This window comes from Nannospalax galili, unplaced genomic scaffold (genome assembly GCF_000622305.1).
Source record: "Nannospalax galili isolate Female #2095 unplaced genomic scaffold, S.galili_v1.0 scaffold1318, whole genome shotgun sequence".
NCBI lineage: Eukaryota > Metazoa > Chordata > Mammalia > Rodentia > Spalacidae > Nannospalax > Nannospalax galili.
Window position 1 is genome coordinate 1,645,371 of NW_008342123.1, and position 10,569 is coordinate 1,655,939.

A 10,569-nucleotide genomic window follows, 5' to 3' on the forward strand; every position below is an offset into this window, starting at 1 on the left:
AATCACGTGTTGCTGAGAGAAGAGAGAATACTCCAGAAAAACCCATGGTGAAGCAAGAGGCCATTCCTCCTTGTTCATTTTTCCTTTCCCTCTGTGATCTCTGGGTGAAAGGTAAAGGCCCCTGGTTCGTGCTCAGAGCCCTGGGTGTGGTTCCCAAGACAAGGCAGGGACCTCACTCCCAAGTAATGGTGTCTTTTCATCCTGGCAGAGTTTGTGGGGACCAGACATGAATTCCAGAAGCTCTAAGAATAGTCTGTGGAAAACATGGGGCCAGAAAAGCTGAGTAGAAAGAAAATGCAGAGGAGGGATTATGAGAGCGAAAGCCAGAAGGAATGGATCAGTTAGAGGAGAGAAAATTAGAGGGAGTTCATGACCGTGTTAATCAGTGTTTGTTAGAGGGATACGCAAGTAAGTGAAATGGTGGAAAAAAATCTTCTCATGGGAACAACACGTGCAAAAACGTGGAAGAAAAAAATAGCCAGAATTGAAACAATCCAGCAACAAAATTAATCAATACTAGACTATAATTCAAAATATAAAATATCCATGAGCCCTGGCCACTATAAGTGACGAGCTAAATAAACAAGTTGGGGAGACAGGACAATTCTCCCACGTGGGATTCTGCTGTTGTCGGAACGCTGGTATTCCTCCAAAAGTCATAAAGAAACCTAATTCCAGAAGAAGCCTGTGGGGAGTTCAAAAGTCTCACAGGCTCTGCTCTTGTGAATGAGATTAGTGCCCTTGTGAAGCAAGCAAGGTAGTGTGTTTGACCCTTGGCCTTGTGAGGACACTGTTCACCCTTCTGCTAATGAGGGTGTGATTAGAAGGCTTCGATAAGATTTGCATATGATTTGCATTTGCCTCCTAAGGGTTCATGGGTCAAAAGCTCAGTCCCCGGAACAGGTCACATGGTCCTTAGGAAAAATGAAGGAATTATGGGATCCCAGTCTCTCTCTGGCTTCCTGTCCAGTGACATAATCATCTATATGCACTCCTGACATTTGATGTCATCTGGCTTGAAGCCTTCACTAGAGCTCAGCTGATGCCTTTGAACCTCCAGATGAGCTAAAAAAGTCTCTTTTCTTTATAAAGTAACTGCCTCAGGTATTTCATTTTAATCACAGAACACTAATATAGGTGCTATCTTGGAAGGAGAAAGGAACTCTCCCCAGACGTTGAACCTATTGTCACCTTGATCTTTGCACTCAAGCTTCCAGAACTATGAGAAATAAATTTATACATAAAGTAGTTAGGTCAAGTATTTTGTTACAGTAGCTTTGACATGCTAGGATATACCTGAAATGATTTATATGTATACTCTGCTCTGAAAGAGAGAGAGGATAACACCTACTGCTTAAGTGTAAGGTGTCCATCAGGAGATTCAATCATTCGTTAAGTCATAGCCTGTGGGATCTAATAGCCTCAGAAAAGGTTCTGGGGGCTGGAGAGATGGCTCAGTGGTTAAGAGCACTGGCTGCTCTTGCAGAGAACCCTGGTTAGGTTCCCAGCACCCACATAGTGGCTAACAACTGTCCTTAACTCATGTTCCAGGAGACCTAGAGTCCTTCTAACCTCTATGAGTATTGCCTGCATGTGGTGCACTTACATATGTGCAGCCAAAACACTCATACAATAAAATAAAAATAAATAATTATTTTCAAAACAGGTGTCACAAGAAATGTCTGGATTCTTCAGGGTCCTGACTATTGCAAGAACAGTGATGCCCTAATAGTTCTGTGCCAGATGTTGCTTTAAAATGTCATTCCTAATACAATCCACAGAACTGATTCTATAAATCGCTTTAACAATCTATTTTTTAAAATCCCTCTCTAGGGGCTGGAAAGATGATTCAGCAGTTAGGAACACTGGTTGCTCTTGCAGAGGACCCAGGTTCAGTTCCCAGGACCCACATGGCAGCTAACAACCATCCATAATTCCAGTACCAAGGGATCCAGCACACTCTTCTGGCCTCCATGGGCACTGAATACACATGCAAGTAAAACATTCATACACATAAAATAAAAATAAATAAAAATCTAAAAAAATTAAAATCTGCTTAAAATACCTAGATTGAATTTTGCTGTCTGCAATTAAACCTTACAAAGTCCTGAGAAAACAGATCCTGTATTCCAGAAAGAAGTAGGAAGCTGATGTACACGTCTGCTGCCTTTATCCCTCACCTACGTCAAAGTCTGAAGTTGTTTGAAGAGAGAGGGAAGAGTCTGAGAAACAGTTGCAGTGGTAACCTTGAAGAAGGCCCAGACAGAGGGCTTCCAAGGTCAGAACAGAGCTTGCTCAGCGTCCCCTGCAGTTCGGGATACATAGCCACTCTGTGTAACTCAGGCCTGAGGACTTTACCAAGCAGAGCCGGCAGATGCCAGACTATCTGATGGTGAAACACAGCTGATGAGCAAGCATCATGGAGACTTTGTGAGATTGTTGGGATGAGTGAGGTTGAGGGGTGTTCTTCATGGACCAAGTGGTGGACTACACATAGGTGAGACATAGACTGTTGCTGGTCCTGTCTATACAGGCAGCCTGGATGTAGGTGCAAGACTTCAGTGGAAGGAGGCGAGTGGTGGATTATTGTTTTAGTTTCAGATCTGTTGCTGTGATGAAACACCCTGACCAAAAGCAACTCAGGGAGGAAAGTGTTTATTGACTTCCAGATCCAGGTGACAGTCTATCAATGAAGGGGAAGTCAAGGTAGGAACTCAAGGCAGGAACATAGCATTACCACCAACAAAGGAATTTACTTCACAGACAAAGAGTGTGTCAGAAACCATGAAGGATGCTGTTTACTGGCTCATAGACAGGCTTATGCTCAGCTAACTGTTTATACAGTTCAAGACTACCTGCCTAGGGAATGGTGCTGCCCACAGTAGACTGGGCCCTCCTATAGCAACTGATAGTTCAGACAGTCCCCCACAGATATGCCCATAGGCTAATCTGATCTGGGGAATTCCTCACTTGAAGCTCTTCTCAGATGACTTGTGTCAAGTTGACAGTTAAGGTTCCACCAAAACAACTGTCAAGAGCTGGGAGACTGAAGTTGAAACCAGCCACAACCAGTCAGGAAAAGGATGACCTGCCACATCAAGGAAACTTCAGGTGACAGGCAAGGGCTGTCTGGGGAGCTCTGCTTGAACCCCAGAGTTGGCAGAACACTTTCTATCCTCTTGCTCCTCTTCTGCTCCACCCTGGAGATGTCCTGTGCAGGTGGAGATGGTAAAGAAAAAAAAAGCCAAAATTTGGGGGAGAAGCATTAATTTTTTATTGATTTGGTTTGGTTTTCAGAGGTGGAGAGCAAACTCAGGGTCTTGTACCTGCTAGGCAAGGGCTTTACTTACCACTGAGCTACACCCCTAGTCCAAGCTTTGATTTATAAATGGAGCCCTCCTTCTGAACTGGCTCAGCAAACTTCCCTAAGTTACTCCATCTTGTTTAGAGCCATTTTAGCAGCAGCTTTACTCCACACTAAAAGGAAAAGGGGGGCAACCTTGGGCCTTGGAAAATTGTCCTAGCCATGAACCATGGAATGTGCTAATTCCAGACATTTTACATCTGACTAACCAGCTTGTTTTCACTTCCGTAATCTGTTTGCTATCTTGGGTCAACTTGATACAGGGCATAAGACCACCCTTGTTATCCTGTTATTGTATGACCACCTAGAAGTCATTTACCTTGACTGTCTTATTATACTTATTATGGCTAAAACAGTTGGCTAGTTTTAAGGTCACAAAGTTGAGTGCCAAGTTATATGACTGTATCACTTGTCTGTATAATGATTGGTTGTTGATTAATAGAGTCAAAATTCTGCTATGTTGTACAAACCTGATTGGTTCACAAATGTCCTGTTTTAATAATAATTCTGTAATCCTATAAAAACTCTGACCTGACAATCATCAGGGCTGCTTCTACTCCCAAGATAGACAGCCCGGCCGGTCGAAAATTAAAATTTACCTTGCTACTTTTCTTAAAGTGGTGTTGGTGATTTTTTTTTTACAGACTCTGTCCTATAACACTTCCCTACCTTAATTACTGAACTGAAGCTAGTTTTTGGAATAAAATTGTATTCCCCTTAAAAATTGCCACATAGGCTAGGCAGGGTAACACATACCTTTAATCCCAGTGCACAGGAGGCAGGGGCAAGCAGATCTCTATGAGATCAAGGCCAGCCTGGGCTACATAGTAAGTTTCAGGCAAGCCAGGCTACAGGGAGATCCTGTCCAGAATTTAGTTCTCAACACCCACATCAGGTGACTCACAACTGCCTACAACTCCAACTCCAGGGGGTCTGGCAACCTTTTCTGGTCTCTACAGTCGCCTGCAAGCACATGCACAGGCATACACATAAATAACAATAAATCTTTTTTAAAAACATCACCATACAGGATTTTTAGGGAAAAGAGACCTTTCTGCATAACGTAATGTTTGGAAATATGTGATTATAGGTTTGTCAGTATTCAGAGAGCATGTGACACTAGGAGGGACTCTAACAAACCGCAGCTTCAGCTGACCATGATATGTCTGTGTACGTCCATCCAGTGTGGCAAATATCCTACTCTGAAGGGGCAGGATGTTGGGAGTGGGGAGAACGATGAGGAGAGGCCAGGAAGGAGATTTCTTAGTTTCTTTTCAGTTGCTGTGATAAAACACCCTGATAAGAGCAACTTAAGGGAGAAAGGGTTTATTTGGGCTTCAACTTCAGTCCATCATGGGGGATGGGGGGTGGAGTCAAGGTGGCCAGAGCTCCACATCCACAACCCATACAGAATCCCATCCACAATCAGGAAGCAGAGAGTGAGGAACACATGCAGGCACTCAGCTCATTTTCTCCACTTTACAAAGTCCAGAACTGCCTGCCCAGGGAATGTTCCTGCCTACAATTAAGATGGGTCTTCCCACACCAATTAACATAATGAAGATAATTCCTCACAGACAGGCTTAGGAGCTAACCTTAATCTAAATAATCCCATATACATGTGCCTGGAGGCTTGTCTCCTAGGGGATTCCAGACAGCCAGGATGACAGCACCATCCATCCCAGGAGGAACTTGGGAACTCTGCACTTGTGCCGCAATTTTGCTATGAACCTAAAACTGCATTAAAAATATGGTTTTTTTAATTACCCAAAGAATGGTGGATTATGTCATAAGTGTCACCTAAGGTCCAGTGAAGTCCTCAGAAAGGCAGGCCTGGCCAACAGGTGGGGAATGGAGACAAGGTTTTTGAGGGGAATTCTTTGTGTTGCTTGATAGCTCTATGGAAGGCCCAAATGTCTTGCAGTTCTGTGGTCTCCAGTGATATTGCTTGAGGTTCTGTCTACGCAGTCCTCCTCAGAACTGTCCTCAGTGAGCAGAGCTCACAAAGGAAGTGCAGGAAGGCTTGAACTATCCCCATCACAGAACATAGTAAGGTATGCTGCTAGTTCATGAAGTGAAGGTGTGCTCTCAACAGGAAGGCTGCTGCTGCCCAGGGATTCCCTGTGCTTTCCACACCTCGGGAGGCTGTGATACCTGTGCAGGAAGAGGAATGGACAAGCTTTACAAATGATGGGCCCAGGGACTGGAGAGATGGCTCAGCAGTTAAGAGCACTGGCTGCTCTTGCAGAAGACCTGGGTTCAGTTCCCAGCACCCACAAGGTGGCTAATAACCATCTGTAACTCCAGTTCCAGGGGATCTAATGCCCTCTTTTGACCTCCTTGGGCATTGCATGGCACAGGCACACTTATACACATGCAGGCAATACACTCATACACATAAAATAAAAATAATAAATAGCCAGGCATGGTGGCGCATGCCTTTAATCCCAGCACTCGGGAGGCAGAGGCAGGCGGATCTCTGTGAGTTCAAGGCCAGCCCAGTCTACATAGTGAGTTCCAGGCCAGCTGGGGCTACAGGGAGACCCTGTCTCAAAAAGACCAAAAAAATAAATAAGATAAATAAGTAAAAATAATAAATAAAATATTTTTAAAAAGAAATGATGGGCCCAGCCAGCCCAGGCTTTAGTCAAATATCCCTGATCTAAAGGAAAACCAAGTGGCCCACCATGCCATCCATGTGCTCAGGTCTTCCTGTCCTAGGGAAACCCATCCAATCCTCTGAACACAGTTTCTAGAATCCTGGCTTATACCCAGCACTGTGCCCAGGGCTGGCCCTGCCCCCTGACCTCAAGGCTGCTGAATGGGGAATCCAGAGCACAGGTTCTGGGGAGCCTTTGGGAGATAACCCCTCAGAGCCAGTGATGCCTGTGTCTCTTCATTCTTCAGTACCATGTACCTTCGGCCCAGCTTTCCAGAGAAAGACAAACAGGACAGAGACTACCAAGCCCTTGTTCAGGATGAATCTACACATCAGCACCAGCAGGTCTGTGAGGTCAAAGGTAAGTGTGGACTCTCTAGGGTCGACGCTATAAAATCTGAAGAGGAGGGTGTGCGGCCTGCAGAGCTCTGAAGTCCAGCCTGCTCCTTGTCTCCCAGCCTTTGGAGTGCTCAGTAGGGTTGTTTGCCCTTTGCAGAAGGGACTTTGACCATATCCAGGATCCTCTCTGCCTCTACTATCCCACACCCCAAGTCTCCTGCACACAGCTTAACTACCACCTGCTCCCACTTCTCCCTAACACTAATGCCACCCCATTCTGTACTTTCCAACTCTACTGCTGCCTTCGAAGTCTCTGGTTCCCAGCCCTTCCCACAGTTCTGTTTGGTAAGTGCTGTTTTTGAAAATACAAATGGTCTTTGGGAGTTTGGCTGAGACCTGGTCCTTACTGAGTGCCTGAGTGATGCATGACAAAGATCGCTGTCAGGCTGTCTCCAAGGTGTTTGGAACAACTTTTCTTCTCCTATGGGCAGCTCTCTCCCAAGTTCATTACCACAGAACTATACTGGCTGAGGGAGAAAGGTTCACAGGGTCCTAGCAGGTCAAAGATGGGAGTGTTCAACACAGTCCCACAGAGCAGGATGGACAGGGAGTGACCAAGATCAACAGCTCCTCTAGGCAGTCCTAGATCATCCTAGAAAGAAATCTTGCCTTTGCTTTTCCTGATCTTCCTATCAGCAAGCTGACGTAGGAGATCAAAAGTTCAAAGCCTAACCTGGGCTGCAGAGTGATTTCAAGGTCAAGCTGGGCAATTTAACAAGATCGTATCTCCAAATGAAAAAAAAAATTTAATGGGTATGGACATAACTCAGTGAGAGTGTTTGTTTTGCATGCCTGGAGCCTTGGGTTCTATCCCCAGTACCACACAAGGAAGGGAGGGATGGAGGAAGGGTATGGGGAAGGGGAAGAGGAAAGAGGGAAGGGGGGAGAGAAGGGGAGGGGAGGGAAGGGGAAGGCAGGGCAGAGGAGGGGAGGGGGGAGGGGAAGGGAGAGGGGAGAGGGGAAGGAAAGGGGAAGGGAAGGAAAGGCCGCGTTGTCCCCTCAGACCACTTGGGTCATGGCTGCAGGTGTCCTTTGTGGGTGGCTACAACCTATTTCTCCTGTGATCCCTCCAGGCAGGGACCAGCCATGTTAGATGCCACTTCTCAGCCACATTGGCCTAAGGTTTCTCCCATCCCTAGAGAGAAAGCATGGGAAGCTGCATCAATGCCACTTCCTGCTCTTTGTGGTTTGGGGAAGATAATCCTGTTTCAGTTCATCCTTTACCAACTTGATGTGGTTCTCAGGCAGGAGGATGGGCTCAGTTACCTCAATTACTTCTGTAGTTTCTAATTAAGACTTCAGTTAAAGAACTGGGTGGAAATCGAGTGATGGATTCAGAGCAACTGGGCCCAAACTCCCTCCCAGTGCCTGGAGCAGACCCACACGGCCCAGTGTGCAATACGTATGGGGCCCTTAGGTCTCTGCAAGCAGTAAATACAGAGAACCCAAAACATGGCCTCTACCAAATGCCATAGCAGGGAGGCCAGGCCGACAGGTGCATCAGAAAGGATGAGGGACCTGCCCAAGGTCACTGAGTAGGTTCAAGACCAAAAGTGACCAAGGATCTGGACCTTCCTGCTATCCCAAGATGGTTGTGCTTCCCTCATGTCCTGAGGTTAATAACATGTTCCTGAGCTGAGGGTAAGGGGCTGTTTGGCTGCAGCGGCCTCTTCATTTCTGAGTGAGTCTCAAAGGTAGAGACTTCTTTTATTCCATTGCATGGTCAGTACTTGCTGTCCCTTTGTTTGGTCAACTCTTTTGTGTGTATCGTGTATGTGGGGGGGGGCATATAGGACTGTCTTCTGACAGACAGACTCCATCTTCCTGAGTTCAGCTGTGCTTACTCACCAAAGGTCATCATAGCTGGACTTGTTGACTGCTGATGCCCCAGCAGAGGTGGGGCAGGGAGAGTCATGAGACCTGAGGATCCAGCCATCCCTCCCAGCCTGTGGTGATCAATTCATCCCTAACTGTATATGGCCAGGGGGAAAGGCTAGAGTATATGGGTTGGGAAAGACTAGGGGAAGGGCTCTATTTAATACAGCTACGAGAAACTCATTCACCTAAGACTTTCTAATACAGCCATATCGGGGAGCACCCACACTTCTGAAAGTAACCCCTCATTTAGTGCTCTGTAAGTCAGCGTAATAAACTTACTGGCTTCCCAGAGGGCACTTTGGTGGGATAATACCTGGGTTCGTTGTTAGGACATTCACATTCCCTGGAAGAAGGAATTTTAGCAACAAGGCCAGAGATCAACCTCAGGTGTCGTTCCTTAGGAACGCTCCACCTTGTTGAGACAGGATTTCTCACGGGACTTGGAGCCCATTACTTAGGCTCGGCTCCCATCTCCTCTCCAGCCCTGGAATTATAGGAAGGTGCCACAGTGCTTAGCTTTTTACACAGATACTAGGGCTCAAACTCAGGTCCTCATGCTTTCCATGGCAAGTACTTTACAGACTGAGTTATCTCCCATCCCAAAAGAGGTTGAGTAAGCAAAAGAGCAATGCTCTGTGGTGACAGGGCTTCCCAGCCTCCCAGCTCCAACAGCAGAAACTTATTGAGGACTTATTGAGGACCAAAGCCTCAGGCTCCACTTTCCCCGTGCCACTTCCCTACTTGGGTAGCCAGGCTTTTTTAACAGAGTAGGACAGGGAGCCTGTAGTTTGTCCTTGTTGGTAAGAAACAACTAAAGGCCAGTGAAAGGTCCTTCATTCTGTTCAATATCTGGTCCTCCTGAGAAAGGTGAAGCTGTTATTGGTGGAGCTGGGCCCATTTCACAGTCCCCATCAGGGACCATCAAGTCAAGTAGGCCTGTGGGCTTCCAGTGGCTCCCTGACCTACAAGCGCAGGGGGTGACTAACCTCCCAAGTCCTCCTTGGCACAGAAAGACAGTGGCACTGGTGTCAGTAGGACAAGTAGTCAGCTGCAACCTCACTCCTGACAGATGGTCAGTTACCAGTTTCTCTAGAAGATTCTGTTCCATGGAAGTAGATAGCTTCTGAGTTCATTGCATCCCACTTACAAGCGAAAACTGAGACCCAGAGGTGTGACACAGTAAGAGCAGGGGAGGTCCGGGTGCCCTGACTGCAGGTCTAGAAGATTCCATTACTCTGAGCTGCCTCCTCAAAGCAGCCGCTTGAGGCAATGAGGTCTCAGCCTACTACTGACCAGAAGAGATTCTATCTAATAGAATCCTCTACAGCTTACCTTCACAATGCCCTGGCCAAATCCCTTGAGGCAATGAGGTCTCAGCCTACTACTGACCAGAAGAGATTCTATCTATCTAATAGAATCCTCTACAGCTTACCTTCACAATGCCCTGGCCAAATCTGATCGTGCAAGACATCAGTATTCTCAGAAGAGAGGTGAATCACACACTGGTACAGCCCTGAGTCCTGCCTCCAAAGCCCTGTCATGGTGACCTTGAAGACAGCTTTGGTAGGGAAATCCTCCAGCAAGTACCTCCCAGCCTGGGCTCAGGTGAAGCCTGAATTCCTGGTACTTCTGAGCACCAAAGTCTCTGAGCGAACCTGGCTCCTGACCCGCTGCCAGGCCTTCAGACTGGCTGGACACATGATGATATTGTAAGGACAGGTCACATCAGGTTTTGGCCTTGCAATAGCCTCAGCTTCGGTTTGGAGCCCTGGAATAGGAGGCAGGGGTTTTGTGATCCCGACTTCTCTCTTCTCCCCCCACAGAGGTAGCATGTTAACAGCCCCCAAAAGCATGCAGGACTTTAGGAGCGCTATAACTATTCTGATTCTTACACCATTCAGCAGTTTGAGTGTGTATGTGTCCAGTAAGATACACACACACACACACACACACACACACACAGACATACACACACACAGCAAATAAGGCAGGATGTCAATCATGGTTGAATGTTTGAATCTAGGTGTTAAGTTTAAATCATCATTTTGTCTGCATTTTGTACAGGAGAAAATGTTCATAATAAAAAATTACAAAAGGGTGCTAGAGAGATGGCTCAGTTGTTAGGAGCACTTGCTGCTCTTGCAGAGGACCCGCGTTTGGTTTCCAACACCCACATAATAGCTCACAACCCACCTGTAACTACAGTTCCAAGGGATCCAACCCCTTCTTCTATACACATGTAGTGCACATAAACTCATGCACACACAAA

General features: G+C 46.6%; 1 protein-coding gene across 1 annotated transcript; it reads right to left on the reverse strand.

Moving 5' to 3' along the window:
• Window positions 1-5,426: 5,426 nt before the first annotated feature.
• LOC103738118 (triggering receptor expressed on myeloid cells 3-like) lies at window positions 5,427-10,132 on the reverse strand. The gene is given in 3 exon segments (XM_029565840.1): window positions 5,427-5,518; window positions 6,275-6,397; window positions 9,733-10,132. Coding segments are annotated over 3 exon segments (615 nt in total).
• Between the last annotated feature and the right edge of the window lie 437 nt (window positions 10,133-10,569).